Below are 18,452 nucleotides of genomic sequence, written 5' to 3' on the forward strand. Positions count from 1 at the left end.
AGTAAAAACGTGTTTTCAGCATACTAACACTGGTTTAAATAAAAAAAAGTGATTTGTTTTGAATCTATATTAGGTTTATTTGTTTGGGAAAGGTTCAGTTTTTTATTGCACCTTATAGAATTAATAATATAGATAAATAAATTAAACGACGGAGGGTTAAAACTGGAAATTCAACTTGGGAGACACCTAGCGGCAGTTAGACGAACTGTTGCGAACGTCAACGCGAAAGCGCACAAAACCAACCGCCAGCGCACCTAGTGGCGAAATTGGCGTTGGCGATGCCGATAGCGACTGGGGCGTCGGGCGACTGGCGTGGCGAGTTGGCGTTGGCGAGTTGAGTGGCGAGTCGAGTGGCGACTCGGTCAATTCTAAAGCTACTGAACTAGACTACTATAGTCATAGTGAGTTTATCAGTATTTGAAGGTAAATATATATTATTAGATAGATTTCTTATTAAAGTGTAAGCATAAATAGTACAAACTTTTCAATTATTGTAGGCTATTAAGGATAAGCTATATGGAAGCTAAACAAATCTAGATGGGCTTTTGCTTCTGCCAATGCCAATGGCAGCTTTGGAGGTTAGAGCACGTGAATGCTGATGGTTATTTTTTCAATATCAAGCAGTTAACTTAAATTACAGTGGTTTAACATGATTAAGCTGACCATTACATAGTTAGTATAGATGTGAGCTGATGAAGTACGAATGCTGCAATGTGAATTTTCTGTGCTCAAGTCTACTTAACCTTAAAAGCGAAGTCTATCCTTACAATAATTGAGCCTCCATCTTCATACTCCTTCCTTTACAAGCTGAAGCTCTTACATTGCTTAAGTTATGTTGAATAAACGGGTACAGTTCCTGAGAAAACTTAAGGGGTACAGTTTCTTAACTGGGCTATGCTAATATCGATTGAAACTATCGATTCAATTAGTAAACCTTCATGCGATTTTTTATCATCAGCAAGTTTGGTTGGTTAGGTTAGGTTATGATAGTTTAATTTGATAATAAATATATTTAAAAATATCGATTATTAATCAATATTTTCAATTCTATAGTTTCAAATCAATATTAGCATAGCCCAGTTAAGAAACTGTACCCAAATTAAGATATAATATAGGCTGAATCGTCTTTACACGTTTTGATACGATGCATTACCTTAATTACCGGGTACAGTTTCTTAACTGGGCTATGCTAATATCGATTGAAACTATCGAATTGAAAATATTGGTTAATAATCGATATTTTTAAATATATCTATTATAAAATTAAACTATCATAACCTAACCTAGCCAACCAAACTTGCTGATGGTGAAAAAATTGCATGAAGGTTTACTAATCAAATCGATAGTTTCAATCGATATTAGCACAGCCCAGTTAAGAAACTGCACCCTAATTACCTCCTTTGACACCAAAACCAGCGATGCCATATAGGTTGTGTCTTCTAATACTAGATATTAATTAGCTTAAAACTTCTCATGGCGGTGGAAGCATCCACTTATTCAAAAAAACCTTTCAGGCTCTAATATGGCCTATCTTTTGGCCATGTCTTCAGGGCAGTGCTAAATTTAGGAACTTCCGGGTTCTTCAGTGTTTGGGGTGGGCTATTGTAGTGCTATGGTCTTGAGTATCTTGAGTGCCATGGTCGGGTTTGATTTTTTTTGTTTTTTGAGAGTCTGGAGAAAGGGATGTCTATTTCATTGTTATACCTGGTTTTATGTGTGCATGTAGCCTATAGTACTTCTGGTAGGGAAATTCAATAGGTTGGTTTCAACATTGACGGAACACAGCAGGATGTAGGCTATTGACTATAGACTGTTTAGACTTGTTTGTTTTCATAAAGGAGTGGCTTACAATGATCCAGTCTTTTCCTAAAAGAAGGTAACTTAGTTGCCTTCTTCTGGAGTATGTCCCCATAGCATTAGGCCATAGCTCACTACACTGTGGAAGAGAGTGTGGTCTATTACCGGCAAATAGTGTGGACTTATCATCTGAGTGAGTTTTCTAAGCAGATGTACAACTCTTGACAGTCTTGTGTTGACCGCCTATAAGCTTGGTCCATGTAGGTTTTCGTCAATTTATAGCCAAGGAGAGAGACTAAATTAGGTACACTATTTTCTTGGACATGCTTGAAAGCTAAGGTGCAGATCATCGCTTGAGTTTTGTCTTCATTTAGCTTTAGTTTATTGTCTGGCACACCATTGTTTGGTTTTATCAAACAGGACCTCTGCTGCGTCAAGCGCGAGGGCAGGGGTAGCCCCAAACAAGAAGATAGCGGTGTCGTTGGGAAATCTGAGTGCGGTGCCATGAAGCTCCAAAGTATTAATGGCCACCAGGAAAAGTGCAAATCCTAAAACTGAATGCTGCGAAACTCCTTGCTTTGGCTGCATGGGTCTGGCCTGCGCACCGCCTAGAGATGACCTGTAGCCTATTAGTAAGTTAAGATTTTAATGACCTGAGTGCAGCGCTTCCCACTCCGTAGCGTTCAAGTTTATCAATTAGGATGTTATGCAATATATACAATCGAGCCATTTGCTTAAGTCACATACCGTCATTGACAGCGATTCAGATGATTCGAAAGCAGTTTGCACTTTACAGACAAGTTCTGACACAGCGGTCACTGTAGATCGATCTTTTCTAAAACCCTTTTGAAGATTTGAAAACAACATGCCTCTCTCAAAGAACTCCACCAACTGGGTTTTAATTACAGCCTCTAGAACCTTACCAAACACAGGTATCAGCAAGATGGGTCTGTAGCTATTTAGGTCTGATGGCTCCCCCTTTTTGTACACAGGAACGGTACGGGCCATCTTTAATATGTTGCAAAAGACACCTACTCTCAGACATTGGTTAAGTAGGGTATACTGGCTAGTGGTTCTGCAATTTCATTTACGACTATTGTTGTGTTGCCTTCAGGGCTATTGTGGTCATATCGTATACATATATATATAAGTATATCTTCCCTTTTAATGACTTAAGCCTAGACAAAATCCTTATTATGTCTCTTTGGTCGATAGGTTCTCACGCTCTATAGTTCCCAGCAAATAGCTATTAAAGTCATCCGGACTGGCATTACACCTTACAGTTTTGGATGTTGGTATGCCTCTGGATTCGATTACCAATGACCATGCAGCCTTGCCGGAGTTCATGACAGATTCAATTTTTTTTACATTTTCCTGTTTTTTAGCTAAATTAACCTTAAGTTTATAAGAATTCTCAGCCTTAGAATAGAGGATGCGTAAGCGTTTCTTAGATTGTTGACATGTAGCAGAAATATCTGTCTCTTATAGCTAAGACCAAGTCCTTATATCTAGCAAGATCTAGGGTATACCATGTCTTATTTTCTAGGTTCGAATCTTTGACTTTATTGGTTGATTTATTTTTATTATTGTTCAAGATCTTGGCTGGGAAATATTCATTGAAAATTTAATTTATTTGGTTGAAAAACAATTCAAAAGCTAGTTCAGGTTCCTTGTACTGCAATGCAAAACTCCAGTCAACCTGTGACAAACTATTTCTAAAAGAAGGCAGGAGATCCTCTATTATATTCCTAACACTCTCAGTGTAGTCTGAATGCCATGAAGGAAAAATTGGAGCATTACTCACCGAATTAAAGTTTGTCACAGCTCCATGGTCCGCCACCAGAGGCCCCGTCACCTCCACCTCATAGGCCCAGGAGTCCAGGCTAGTTGCAATGCTGTCAAGGCAAAGATATCCTATTGTGGGGGCGAATTTGTGGGGCGCGGTGATGAAGAGGCTATGAGCTCGAAGTAGGTTTGAGAACGCCCTGGTGTTGGGTTCCTCACAATTTAATGCAATGTTCAAATCATCGCCTAGTATGATGTTTTTATTGAGGATCGATAATCCAGAGATGCAAGCATCCAGTCCTTTAAAAAAGCTATGAATCTGGCCGTTAGGGGAGCGGTCAACACTTAAAATAATGACCTTCGCACCTAGTAGTTCCAAGCCAGTAATTTCAAAATCCAATCAGTGCAGTATCTAAGTCCAGTCATTTTGTCTCCAGTGTGGTATTGGTGAAAATAGCCACACCACCACCCAGATGAAATTTTCTGCTTAATGACGACCTGAGCTTGAGATTTGCAATCATTGAGTCACTATGCAGTAGGCTCATATTCCTGCTTAGAAGACTAAGTACTGACTTGTCTGGGGAATTCATTCGAGCCTCTTATTTTGCTTTTTTCCACTCCATAATTATTTACGGAAAGAGGCTCTGGGGCCATTCTTCTGGTGTAAGTAAAATTCTAGTGTTGCAATAAGGAGGCTGTCAGGGTGCTGAGTGGAGTCCAGTTCCTGGAACACTGCCTTCTGCTGTTGCAACAAAACTGCATCATGACTGTATAAAATATATATTGGCCTATCTTCCAATGTCTTAGAACTTAAGACAAATGAAGTTCACCTTTTGAGAAACAACCATGTACATAACTATGCCACAAGAAATTGTTTAAATGTTTTGCGCATAGACACAGGCCGAGCTAAACAATGAAATACTTCCCTGCAGATTTTCCAATCATTTGCATGGCTATTTTCTTGCCTGTTTTTTGCATGGTTTTTGCTTCAGTTTTGTTTTTCATGATCGGTTTGTTTCCTTATTATTATATTTCCAACACGCATTTATTTGTGATCAAGATGGACTATTTATTTTGTATTGTAAGTGACTTAGCCTATTGCTTTGCGTAATGTCCTAATAAATCATTGAATAGTTTGGTACCTATATAAGTTAGGCCTATCCTACTCTATTATCGTATTGGACATTGCTTTATGTGATATAAGTTAGGTCTAACCTAATCCCAATTTTATGTCACTGAAGTTTACTGATTATGAACTTTTTAAGCCATTAGAGTCTTTTGAAGAAGAATTTTTCGCTGTTCTACGACGGGAAGGTTAGGTTATCTTGTACCAGTTTGTTTTAGTTTACTTTTGTATTAACAAACAAGGAAACATAATTAAAACCAAAATTTTAATGGCCTAGGTCATGATTTCTGCAATTTGTCAAAAGAGATAAATTTATTAAGCTACAAGGACCTCATTTGTATTAGGCTAGTGTCCCCTTTTTCATAAGTTTATAACAAGGTCAAATTTTGTATGTGAGAATGAGAGAGAATGAGAATAAGAATGATTTATTTCCTGAAAGCATCAATATGTACAAGGAAACGTCAATACATCAAAATCTTAGCCTAAGCCTGCAACACTAACACACCATGCAGAGTAGTGAAAAACAAAAACAAAACTTAATAATCATCCCACTTGGCACCCATTGACTAAAAAAAAAACTTACTTACTAGGTGAAATTTCAAAAACTCTTTGAATGATTGAATTGAATTTGCCAACAGAAGAGTTTCTATCCCCTTTTTGAATTTTGCTTCCGGCAGGTTCCTAGCTGTACAAGGGAGTTTAAAAAAAAAACTGAAATATCTCTGTATCCAATAGCTAGATTGGACCTATTGCGACGAGATTTTCTGCACTGGAAAAATAAATATTAAAAGTGCAGTCGCAACCGTTTGCCGGGGATAGCTCAGCCTACTATGGCTGGGTTAAGTTCCAGGGTCTGCGATAAGGTCAGGGAAACCACTAGGCCAAAAGCCGGGTCTAACCGGTATAGGACTGGCTCATACACGGGCACTGTGAACAAGTCAAAAACAAGTCACCAAAACAAACGTGCAATAATCACTACCAGGCCTACGCCGATTCTCCACTCTCCTAGGGGGTCGTTGCTGACTACGCAACTCGGGCTTCGTCCTAACTATCCAATAGTCAAGCCCAGAGTGCCAAAACACAGAGAGTTACACGACGACTTGCCAATAAAAACCACAACGCGTAATATCACCAGGCGGGGTCTACTAGGCCACTATAATCCAATACACAACTCTAATGCCCAAGCTAAGAATCAAACAGTTCACTCAATAATCGTACCACATAATAATATACAAGTACACTATAGGTAGAGTGACTACACCACTAGTAGCTGGTCTCAATAAATACCAAGCCAAACAAGCAAAACTAAATGGCAATTGCACTATTAAAATATTGAGCTACTTAGTAGCAGATAAATAAATATTAAATACGTCCCAAACACTAGATAAATATATTATCTGATAGCCGGTACTCCGCTATCCAAGCTACCAAGCTAACGTGTTGGATTACTAAGCAAGCTGTTCAGGTTAAATTAAAATAATTAAATGATTAATCAATACCAACCCTACTACTGCTACTGCTACTACCAACTTTATGTTACTTAGCTGGGCTTCTGTTAATCGGCTAATAATATTAGCTACTAGCCTACTGGCCTCGTGCTTCCAACTACGCACGCTAAATCGTGCAGCCTAGGTTTGTCGGGCCTCAGAGTTATTAGTAATATAACTAACTCTAGGTACAACGCAAAATAATATCTACTACAGTCAGTTAAATTATATTATTTGCGCTCTGGCACCTGCCCAGAACCGTCAGGAATACACTTTTTATTCCTGACACCTGTAAATAAATCCTAACTACCGTCAGGCTTTGACCAGCACGGTTACAACTCTAACTCTCTTAAACCAAAATAATGAAACGTCGTCCACTCACCACAAGTGGGTCACTGTCTCACTACCCAACTTGAATGCCGACACTGACTCCTTGAGCACCAATCTCACACGACACCGATGTCACCAAAACACTCCACGTCGCACTCGACAAACGCTCGCTCTTCACTGCACGGGATCCACGACTAGAATGTCCGTCCTAGGCTATCCTGTAGTCCCAGGATATCCCAAGCTTATCGGCACTGATAAGCCGGGTCAAAGGGCGCTCGCTAGCTTCGCCGCCGCCGCTAGCTCACCTCAACAATCGGTGCGCGGCCAAATAGCAAAAATATACCCCCCTAGGGAAAATAGCTCGTTACACTATCTTAATCTAAGTTAGGTAAGTTAAGTTACGGTAATGATATTTTGTTTGCCACTAAGTTATCATTTAAACTCAACTTAAAAACTGAGCTAAGTTAACAACGGAATTAAACTTTTCAGAAGTCTACCCATCGATCTTAAGTTAGAAAAAGACCGCCTTAGATTCAAGAGAAAACTTAAGTCTGTGTTGCTTTTGAGGTGTTGCTACAGTGTCCGTGAGTTTCTGGCTGCGGTTAAAGATTTTTCCTTTCAATTTGATTTATTGTATAAATTGCTGAGTTGTATTCAGTGTAACGTAGCTAATGTACCTATTTGTTAATCTGGCAAATAAATTACTTTTTGACTAAACTAACCAAACCATACCCTTTTCCTAACAGTGCACTGTAAAAGAGTGGTAGGCAGCATTTTTCTTGATCAGATGCATAACAATAATAGAAACTTAATATTTACATTGAATTAAATATGTCAGTCGATACGCCTATTTATTTGGAAGAACATTTAATCTGATAACATATCGTAAGTTCTCGGTGTAACTGTACTTAACAAATTGGTTTACCTGCATAGTATTAACTTATTTCATTGCATGTGTAACCCTGTAAGTGCCGAGGGTAAGGCAGATTTAATTGAGGTTTGCTAGGCATAGATATGATATAATCACTAGGAATGCCGGTCATTTCCCCACATAAATAAAGTGGTTGGTAAAAACGTTAGTTATAAAATATTTATTTAATAACATTTTTACTCGGTGCTACAAAAGGTCAACAGACCGAATTAGCTAGGGGTAGATAAATACCTCAACACCTCCCCCCCCAAAAAAAAAATAAAATTTTAGACATACTTGATTTTTTTTGTAGATAAGTTATGTAATTAGCTTGTAAGTTACACGGTAAAATTCAAATTTCAATAAGTACACCTATTTTATTAGGTATAATTTATATAGGCCTATTGCAAGTTAAAACCTCTCTACCTCAACAGTCAACATATAGGTAGGCTAATAAATTTAAATGTAAAAATTAGTCTGTGATGTACCGTATTCATTTATTAAAACCCATTAAACATTTTAATATTCTGGATAACTCGACAACCTCAAATTGTCGAGTTAGTGAGGTTTTACTGTATTTGTTGACAAACTCTTAACAGTCTTAATAATTATTGTAGTAAGTTATGACACAAATTTCCATCTAGCCCTCTGCGTAACTGGTAACTAGGCCTAATTTCATTACAAGAAAAATTTGTGTTTTGAATATTTGCAGAAGGCTTTGCATTTGGAGAAAGATTTTCAGTCCAAGGTCTTCCACTACCTATTTCAGTTTGGTTGGCACTAAACTGAAAGTCACGTTCTCCAACACGTATGAAATGGCACTACTATAACCATTCATAACTACTCAATATCATTTACAAACTACCGGTACCGGTAATGTATTTCACAATAATTGAGATGTGACAGCACTCAAAGGGTTAAATATTTTGTTTTAAAACCTATGTTTTTCAACAGAACATGGCTGAGCAGCAACAGAATCTTGTGAAACAGAACATGGCTGAGCAGCAACAGAATCTTGCAAAACAGAACATGGCTGAGCAGCAACAGAATCTTGCAAAACAGAACATGGCTGAGCAGCAACAGAATCTTGCAAAACAGAACATGGCTGAGCAGCAACAGAATCTTGCGAAACAGAACATGGCTGAGCAGCAACAGAATCTTGCTAAACAGAACATGGCTGAGCAGCAACAGAATCTTGCAAAACAGAACATGGCTGAGCAGCAACAGAATCTTGCGAAACAGAACATGGCTGAGCAGCAACAGAATCTTGCAAAAAAGAACATGGATAAGCAGCAACAGAATCTTGCAAAACAGAACATGGCTGGGCAGCAACAGAATCTTGCGAGCAAAGTCCCAGCCGAAAAATTAACACAATGTCCAGACTGTGTGATTAAAAAAAAAATTGAAAGGAAACTGAACATGGCTAAGCAGCAACAGAATCTTGCAAAACAGAACATGGCTGAGCAGCAACAGAATCTTGCGAGCGAAGTCCCAGCCGAAAAATTAACACAATGTCCAGACTGTGGGAATAAAAAAATTGAAAGATTGACAGCGCAGGGCTTTGGCAATTACTGGGTGCATTGCGCTGGAGTAAGTAACAAATCATTTCAAAAGTTTTAAACTGTATCTAAACTTGATAACTATTTTGATCTTACTAGGCTGTGAGGCTAAGTTCGAAAGATTGGAGGTTGATGATGACAATTACTGGATGAACAATGGTGAATAATATAACTTACAGGTATATATTTTAAACTAATATATACCTGGATGTTGTATTTATTTGACAGAAATCTAGATAATAACACATATTTGAATACAATGACACACTTAAATTGGCCTACTCAGAGTACCTATGCACAGTTTTTTAGATCAAATATAGTATTTTCTGGGTGTTGCGTTCGGGATTACTTTACAATTACTAATTTAGAGGTTAAATACCTTGATGCCAACTCTGAATTGCAGTCTAGACCTTCACCCTGAACCCGCAGCCGCGCTGAGAGTTGTATAACCATACTGTGTTAACCGTACTTGAAAATGTTTGTTTTATCTGTTTTTGTTATATTTTCGTCCCGTTTTAAAGTGTTTTGAAGACTTTATGACGACCTCCTAGGAGCAACAACCTTGTCTAGGGTTGACAATGACACCATAATTCTGTCAAAACAGGTAGCCATTAAGACTACCAATGATTACGTTGGCATCAAGGTATTGACCCTCTAGATTAGTATAGTAGGCCCTATATTACATCACTGGTCCGTAAAATAGGTGTTTATCAGGCGAGTGTTGAAGTATGTGGGATTATTATACAACTATGGTAACAATATTTTGGAACTTATGGTGTCGTACAATTTTTTTTTGCCATACTACACTTAACTTTAATAAAAACTGTACAAGTCTGTATAAAATATTTTCCCACCGACTAATGGACTTAACGATCTCTACTCTTAACTTCCAAGAGGGGTTATTTTTCTCATTTACAACCACTTGTTGCAAATTATAATCAGCTGGTGTTCGATAAATAGTATATTACGTTACTAGTCCTGAAAATAAGTGTTTACCGGAAGAGTTAGGCCGTTCCCGTGCGAGACGAAGTCGAGTACGGGATTACCATACGAGTCCGGTAAACATATTTTGGACGAGTTGCGTACGATACTTTACGCCATACTACTTAATCTTTATATATGACAACCAACTAAAAGACTAAAAATCACTATTCGTAATCTCTAAGAGAGGTTATGTTTTTGTTTATAAACACTCATTGCCAAGCAAATACATTATAATCAGCTGATTGGTGTCCGGTAAAACTCATTACAGTACAGTACTATGCAATGAAACCACATTTGATTAAGCTGGCGGCAAACAGCTTATTCAAATGGGGTTTCATTGCGTACTACTGTACTCCAATGCGTTTTACCGGACACCAATCAGCTGATTATACTGTATTTAGGTGGCAATGAGTGGTTATAAACAAAAACATAACCTCTCTTAGAGGTTATGACTAGTGATTTTTAGTTCTTTAGCTGGTGGAAATATATAAGGATTTGTACGTATTTAGTAGTATGGCGTAAACTATCGTACGTAACTCGTCCAAAATGTGTGTACTGGACTCGTATGGTAATCCCGTACCTACTCTACTTCGTCTCGCACGGGAACGACCACACCCGTCCGGTAAACACTTATTTTCAGGACTAGTAACGTAATATACTATTACAGTAGGTACAGTAGCTTGTAATGAAATCCCATTTGATTAAGCAGGCGGCAAACAGCTGTTTTCCAGACTAAACCCTTGTGTGGAAAGTCTACTAAAACAATGTAGTATGGCAAAAAATATTTACAGGACACAAATTACCATAAATTACTTTCATATAAAATAACCTAACAGTTTTTTTTTTATAGAGAACCATCTTTTTTTATCCTACTTTCATGTTGCTTAACACAAATTTGTCTGCAATCACAGCGTTTGGTGGTTATATTTTTAGTTCTCTGTATTTGACTAAAAAATTGAAGTTTCCCGTAGTAGGTAAATGACCCACTTTTAACTATGTCTTTTGATTTACCAGCTTCTCACTTTTGGGTTTACACTTTCAGTCTTTCTCAAATTTTGCACAACTTTCAAGGTGCAGAAAATATCAACACAGCTTTTACCCAGGATCTTATGTGATGAACAAAACTGTAATAGGCCTAAAGTAGTACTAAAATAGATCTTTATTGTTTCAGTGTGGCTATCTAAAAAACTTTCCGGGCAGAGCACTTATTTCTGAAAGAGACCTCATCATTCATGGATTCCCAGGTTTGTTTAAAATATTGTAAGGGTAAAAAAAATGTTCATCTGTAAGATTAAGTGCAATATAATTCCTTTGAATGTTGTCTATAAAGTATTTAACAACTCAAAAAATATGTTTCAAGACCAAAACTTTTAAAATTCTTAATAGTCTGAGGGCAGCAAAATTTATGCCGCCCACAGCCTGCCTAGACACTGCTCTAGAGCTTCGATTTGCAGTAGTATCATTACAATCGTTGTAACATATTTTGGCTTTTTACTTTAGAGATAGCTTTGGTACGAAGAGGCCTGTAGAAAAAGGTAGGGCCTACTGAAAAAATATAAAGTTATAATGCCATTTACCATTTATTTCAATATTCAATCGATCAAATCATTCTTTATTCATCATACACAAAGAAAATGCATTAAATAGAGACCAATAACTTATAGAGTATAAATACATCCTATACAAATATGTATACAAAATACTTAAATGTATATAGGGGTAGGCTACCTGTAGTTTCTGGAATAAAATAAATTTAAAAGTCAAATGTATTCTTTTGAACATGGTAAAAACTTAAACCGTTCTCCTAATTTTGTTATGGAACTCAAATTGAAATCATGAAGGCCTACCGAAACTAATTTAATTTTGTTTATTTCAAAAAGTCTTTAAAGAAATAAAATTGAAATTATTTGAAATTTATTTAAATTATCTTCCCTCTGTATCAAAGCCGGTAAGTGTTGTAAAAATGATAATCCTGAATAGCTAGTTTTCGTTTTAAAAATCCCACTCTATCCCGGTGGTAAGTTAATTTTCAATTTAGTGTTAGTCACCAGAATTGCTTGAAGTGGATGACGATTGAATTTGTTTTGCGTAGACGGATGTTTCATAAATATACAGATTATATACTGTTAGGATTTGCAATTCTGTAAAATATCTCTAAGCTAAATCTATTTTTTGCGGTGTTAACATTACAAAAATAGTCTTTTTTTGTTTGATAAGAATATAATCCAAATTCATATCTAGAACTGTCAAATTCTAGGAAAAAAACAACCGTTCAAATTGAAATATGAGGGTTGTCCATAAACTAAGCTCTTCATCCAGCTCTCAACGTAGCCTAACATGTTGGATCCAATCTAAGACCAACTTCATGTTTGTTACTTCTTTCAGCGGATTCCCACCCTTGTGAGATGATTAAGTCTCGTCATAGTATTTGAAAACTACATAAATGCATTCTCTGGTCGGATTCTGTGGTCTCAGTCGTCCACAGCTATTTAAGCTCATTGCCAGTTAATGGAGTAAATGTGTGTAAGGAGTGGGGGAGAGGTTTGAGGTGCTATTAAACATTTGCACAATGTTTGGCTTGGTGTTGTCCAATTGGGGTCCTTCATCAGTCATCATAGTGGTTTATTCTGCCATTAATTACATCATAGTACAATAGGCTATGGCAATATTAAACTCGCAAAGTTATAACCTTACAGAGAAAAGAAAAACAAAAACAAATTCGCCTTGAAGAAATAGTTGAACAGATAAATATAACAATAAAATTATTTTATATCTTGACCAATACAAACAGGTTAATAGGCCAAACCCGACGGTGGCATGAAAACTTAGCTGATTTTTAAGCTGGAAAAGTAAAAAATCACAGAATTATTTAGGGGCGTGAAGAATATTGTCTTTGAGAAACCTTTTAAGAATTATCTTAAATAAGGGGAAATTTAAGGCTGTCAAGGCTGGGAGTTTATTGAAAAACTGAATCTGTTTGTAATTCCTGACTTGAGGTAAATTTATATTGCGTTTATTTCTGGTATTGTATTTATTTATTGAAGATTTGTCACGAAAGAGAGTTGGTTTCCCTTTACATGCAAAAAGTTTGTTTGTATAACAAATTAGGGCAATATTGTTTTTTTAATTGTTTATAACTAGCAGTGTCCAAAGTAAAGAGAATTTTGTATGGCGATCGCATTGTCAAACTAGTAAGGAAGTCTCTATAGGCCAAGGCTCTCAAGGACTACTGTCAGCCAAGCATCATTGAAAGACACAGATCAGGAAGCATAGTTACCTGTAATTAAATCACTGTCTTAATGAAAACCCACTGCCAGCCCTGTTGTGTAAACTTGTACAGCCTTCTGCAACCTCCCTAAGCCACTTATGTGCCACATCTATCAACCAGAAACGGTAATCAACTGGGATTGAACCTTCCTAGAAAAAACTCACACACCATCAAGCGATTCAAACTTGGCAGGCGCATACATTATCTTTCACCACGTTTTTGAATACTATTATGCATATAATTGGGCCACAGGGATGAAAACCCGTGAATCGTAGACGTAGTAAGAAACACGACGATGTCTGAGATGTGATCTAGCATGCTTGGCCGCAACCCTATACCTTGGTTAAAAAATATTTTTTTTCAAATTCCCATCTTATTCTTTGGGAGGTTAAGTAAACTATTGTAGTTAGCATTTTTATGGGTTCATTTTGAATTTTGATGTAATTTGGTAAATTTATTTACTTCGTACTGTGATAACATTTAACTTCAAATATTTTATCACCTACTTAGTAGTAGCAAACCAAAGTACTTTTTTAACCTGATGCTATTTTAATAGGTAATACATTTGTCCTGTTTATGAAAATGATTTCGTGATCCAATCAAGCAAATGTAAATTCACTTAGTCTATATGTTTGCTACAGTGGGGCATTTTATATTTAAATAGCCAACACCTTTCAAACATAAGATAGCATGGTTTATAATTAAGGTGGGTTACACACATATAAATCTTGCACAGTGCGACTAGCATTTTTGATGCCAGTAGCACTGTGCGAGATGCATGCACGCTGCATGGTCGTGGCACGTGTTAGAACAAAATGAGAGAGGTGAGGCTTTTTGGCGCTCAGTTCATTTGAAAATGTCTTCATCGGTTGATGAAATGCTGCTTGGTGAATAAAATATTCGGTACCCCCTTATTGACGCCAAAATATCGAAAGTAGCCAATACATGATCAGCGGAACATCCAGAGAAGGTGTACCGCATGAATCCAGACACATTTATAAAATACGTGACCTTAGAGACCACAGTGACAAAAAAATAGTACATAGCGTGATTCTGTCTGTGTTAGGAGCGACTCTCTATTTCATCACTGTTCACAGTATGTAGGGTGCCCCAAAAAAACAGGGACAACTTTAAAATGTTATTACTCAGTTGTAAGGAGAGTTCATTGATGCGTTAAATGAATCTTTATTTGATGCCATTTAGTGTATAATTACTATGGATCACCAATGGTTATCGCAACATCATGCCTTTGTCCTAGATACTTTTTTGAAGAATAATTTGTCTATCACTTCTACTCAAAGTCAATTTCGTGTTCATTTCAACGTTGGCCGTAATGGTACAGGGTGCGGCGTGGGAACTTACTCTTTTAAAATAATCACAAAGTAAAAAGTATTTAAGATAGCGTTTTAATTCTTTCTTTTTTACAAAGAGCTACATTTAAAGTTTCGTTGGGTTTGCTTACAAGTTTAATTCTTGAATATTACATCATGTAGGTGACCTCCATGCTGTTCAATACATTTTGTCAGACGAGATTTATTATTATTATTATATTATTATTATTATCAATAGCAACGCGAATGTTGTTCTTCAGTTCAGCTAGGGTCCTCGGACGATTGGTGTACACCAAGGATTTCAAGTATCCCCACAAAAAATAATCGCAGGGGGCTAAGTCCGGCGAGCGCGCTGGCGACTGGAGATTGCCCCTTAAGGAGATCAGGCGTTGTGGAAAGTGTTCGCGCAAGAGAGCCATTGAAGCGCGTGCCGTGTGAGCCGTGGCCCCATCTTGTTGAAACCACACATTTCTTACACCAAGTTCATCAAGTTTTGGAAGGAAAAACTCTTGAATCATCTGAATGTACCGTTCAGAAGTGACTGTAACTGCCCTATCGTTCTCTTCAAAAAACCATGGGCCTATGATGCCAGTCCTGGATAAGGCACACCAAACAGTCACTCGTTCTGCATGAAGGGGCTTCTCATGAAGTTCTCGGGGGTTCACACCACTCCAATATCGCATGTTTTGCTTATTCACACACCCTGACAGATAGAAATGTGCTTCGTCACTAAAAAAACACGTGCGTTGTTAGGCAAGTTTTCAACGATGGCTTCACATGCCCTTTGTCGTGAAACAAAATCACAAGGATTTAGTTTTTGCACCACTGCCAGTTTGTAAGGGTGGAATTTTAAGTCTTGGTGCAGAATTCGCCTAACTGTGCGATCTGAAATTCTAAGCGCAGATGCATGTTTTCGTGCGGATCGCTTAGGTGATTGCAAAACCGCCTGCCTTACTCTCTCGACATTTTCTGGCGTTCTAGTGGTTTTGGAAGGACCTGGTTTTTGTTTCCACACACTGCCTGTATTCATAAAAGTATTCACCCACTGAACGATTGATGTTGGACCAGGAACACGACCAGTGGGCGCGACATTAAACTGCCTCCTAAACGCACGCTGGGTTGCAACGATAGACCGGCCACTAGAAAAGTACATAGAGACTGCGAACGTGCGCTCCTCTCTCGACCACTGCATGGTTGCAACTGAACTGAGTGGACGAAAAACTTCATAGCCCGCCCACCAGATTGTGCATGGCCCCGCCTTCCTAGGACTAATGGCCGCCACAAGGCGCGTAATTCAAATAAGTAAGTTCCCGCGCCGCACCCTGTACAACCCCACACCGTAAAACTACTCAAATATGGGTAAGCAATTTCCTGAACACTCAAAATCAAACCTAGTGGGAGACCTCGAACTGATCGAACGCCGGAAAACATTGGAAATGGTTCGCGCGAGTGTGCTGGGTGTCCTAAACTACGTTGAGCGTCCTAAGTCATCTGTTTGCAGAACATTGCGTTTAAATTTATATTTGTATAGGTTTAATTTTGAGTACAGAAGCCGTGCTCAGGAAATTGCTTACCCATCTTTGAGTAGTTTTTTTTTTTGTTTGGGGTGTCACCATTACGCCCAACATGGAAGTGAACACAAAACTGAGTAGAAATGGTGGACACATTACTCTTGAAAAAATTCTCTATGGCAAAAGGAAGGTTGAGGTAACCATTGACAATCCGTGGTAACTATACGCAAAATGGCATAAAATAAACATTCATTTGCCACAACAACGAACTCTCCCTCTGTTATAACAGCTGAATAATAACATTTTTAAATTGTCCCTGTTTTTTTGGGTCACCCATTAGTATGTGAATGAATAAGTGTTTTGCAATAGCCATGTGACTGGAAATGTGTTCTGCACATGCATCAACTGAAGATGCACGCTGCATGCCGACCGATCAGTTGCAATTGGTGCTGCACGATGCCATTCGCACTGTGCTAGTCGTATTGTGATATGCAGAAAACCCCCTCGCTCTTCATAGGTTATTCTGCATACGCACATGGGAGCGTATCTTTATAGCAAACCCGAATCTTTAAACTTATTCTACTTTATGCTATGAGCTGGGTAGCTGTTCAATAAGAGAAACAGATCGTGTTCATCAAACAGGATTTTAATTGTCTTTAAGTAATCAAGTTTTATACAGTGACGGTTACTTTCAAGTATAGCCTACTAACAAATGCCTGGTAGGAACCGCTCTGGAGGTAGCTTGAATCTTAGATTGATAATCCCCAAAAACGAAACGAAACTATTCCCTTGTAATCTAATCAAACCAAAGTATCTATCCCCAAAAGAATTCCTTCAAATCAAATCACAAAACTCCAATTAACTTACAGTCCCCTTAAATCAAAACTTCCCGTACAAAACTCCCGACTACAGGGCCTAAACCCCAAGATAGAGAAACCAGTACTCACCCAACTCTCCTGGGCACCTTGCCCCGGGCAACTGACCCCTTTCTCTACCTCAGGTGGCCTATATTTATTGATCTAACAGCTACTGAGTGCAAAGCCCTCAGTGTTTACCAAAACACCTCCAGCACGCTTCCTAGTTGGCAAGGTCACTTCCTATCTACAATTCAACCTCTACAACCTCTAGTTTACACATATCTACAAATATAAAACCTATATCTCCCTTACAGTATATGTGTGTAAGCTCCAATTGACTAACACAGGTTGGTCTTCAAGCTGCATGCTAGTAGCATGAAAAATGCTAGTTGCACCTTGCGATATGTATATGTGCCTTGTAACCGGCCTAAGAAATACGGATTTATAGTGGAAGGGATTGTTTCTTTAAACACCTGTGCTTACATCTCTTAGCAAGAATGGTATTAGTCTGAACCGGAACACTATTTTAATCCACCTTATGTTAGACTATGAAGTATTGATAAATACCAACTTTTTAATTTTTACCTTCTTTTTCAGTGGAGCTGTTACACCACGTCAATATTTTTAGAGGAGACATCGACAAACTCATGAAAATAAGTATTTCAGAATATTTGAAAAGAAAATATTTATCATATAATGATTTTGATATTGAACAACTCAAATGTTTAGTTGGCGAATTGGCAACAAATCATGGGGTCAAGATCTTTTTTGATTATGACGTTAAAAAGATGGCCCAAACCGTACGTAAAGCTGGTATTGTTGAGAAACTGGTTGCTTCTATTGTTAAAGATATACCAGTGGATTATCAAGAAAAAATAAAGTCAGCATTTTCCAAGATTCAGGGATATGATTTTCCAAATTATTTTGTTGATAATTTGTTGTCCAAAAAACTGCCATTGTTTCCTTTGCTAGAGGAGCAGGAAAAGGAGAGGAAAAGGCAAGAGGCAGAGCTGATGGAGGAGAGGAAGAATAGAAAAGCAGAATTTGATATTGCAGAATTGTTTAAATGAACAGAATTGACAATGAGTAGTAATAATTATTGAACCTCTTGGTACTCTTGGTACCTCTTGTTTATGAACCTTTGTACTTATTACTCATTTAATAAATTGACCTTTTTTGTGCAGAAGATTCTTTTTATTCATTATTTTTCTCCAAATTGAGACAAACCTCATAAAACGAATAGCTATAGGCTTAGTTGTCCCTTAGAGTGCTAGGCCAATAATTCTTACTTTGTAAGACTTTTGTTTGCCTTTAAATTCCATTACCTGTTGTTGAATTGTAACTGTATTGTTTTCACTATTTTATCAATCAGGCTAATTTGAAATAATAAGAAAATAACAAATATATAACAAAGAAAATTCTTGGTATTTGCAGAAAACATTAAATAAATCTGTGTCTTTGTTGTAAATTTCCAAGTTTTCTCATAAATTGTAATGTTCTGATAGTA

At 37.6% G+C, this 18,452-nt stretch overlaps 1 protein-coding gene across 2 annotated transcripts; it reads left to right on the plus strand.

The window, feature by feature from the left end:
• Window positions 1-325: 325 nt before the first annotated feature.
• On the plus strand, window positions 326-18,131 carry LOC128998295 (general transcriptional corepressor trfA-like). 2 transcript variants are annotated; one of them, XM_054424371.1, is made up of 4 exons: window positions 326-423; window positions 8,390-9,025; window positions 11,150-11,222; window positions 17,543-18,131. In XM_054424371.1, exons 2-4 carry the CDS (start codon window positions 8,393-8,395, stop codon window positions 18,013-18,015), a joined length of 1,179 nt encoding a protein of 392 aa, XP_054280346.1. In that variant the 5' UTR covers window positions 326-423; window positions 8,390-8,392; the 3' UTR covers window positions 18,016-18,131. The 2 variants fall into 2 exon arrangements, with proteins under 2 accessions (XP_054280346.1, XP_054280347.1); XM_054424372.1 differs by having other exon boundaries at window positions 356-423; window positions 8,534-9,025.
• The last annotated feature ends 321 nt before the right edge of the window (window positions 18,132-18,452 follow it).

This window comes from Macrosteles quadrilineatus, unplaced genomic scaffold (assembly GCF_028750875.1).
Source record: "Macrosteles quadrilineatus isolate MER2022 unplaced genomic scaffold, UCM_ALF_1.0 Scaffold_7__1_contigs__length_78375512, whole genome shotgun sequence".
Classification (NCBI taxonomy): Eukaryota; Metazoa; Arthropoda; class Insecta; order Hemiptera; family Cicadellidae; genus Macrosteles; species Macrosteles quadrilineatus.

Excerpts from the sequence above, each read along its gene's own strand:
- LOC128998295 (XM_054424371.1), top strand. The coding sequence starts at position 8,393 with ATGGCTGAGCAGCAACAGAATCTTGTGAAACAGAACATGGCTGAGCAG. Across the intron at positions 9,026-11,149 it reads ACTGGGTGCATTGCGCTGGA|TGTGGCTATCTAAAAAACTT; the intron begins GTAAGTAACAAA and ends TTATTGTTTCAG. Across the intron at positions 11,223-17,542 it reads CATCATTCATGGATTCCCAG|TGGAGCTGTTACACCACGTC; the intron begins GTTTGTTTAAAA and ends CTTCTTTTTCAG.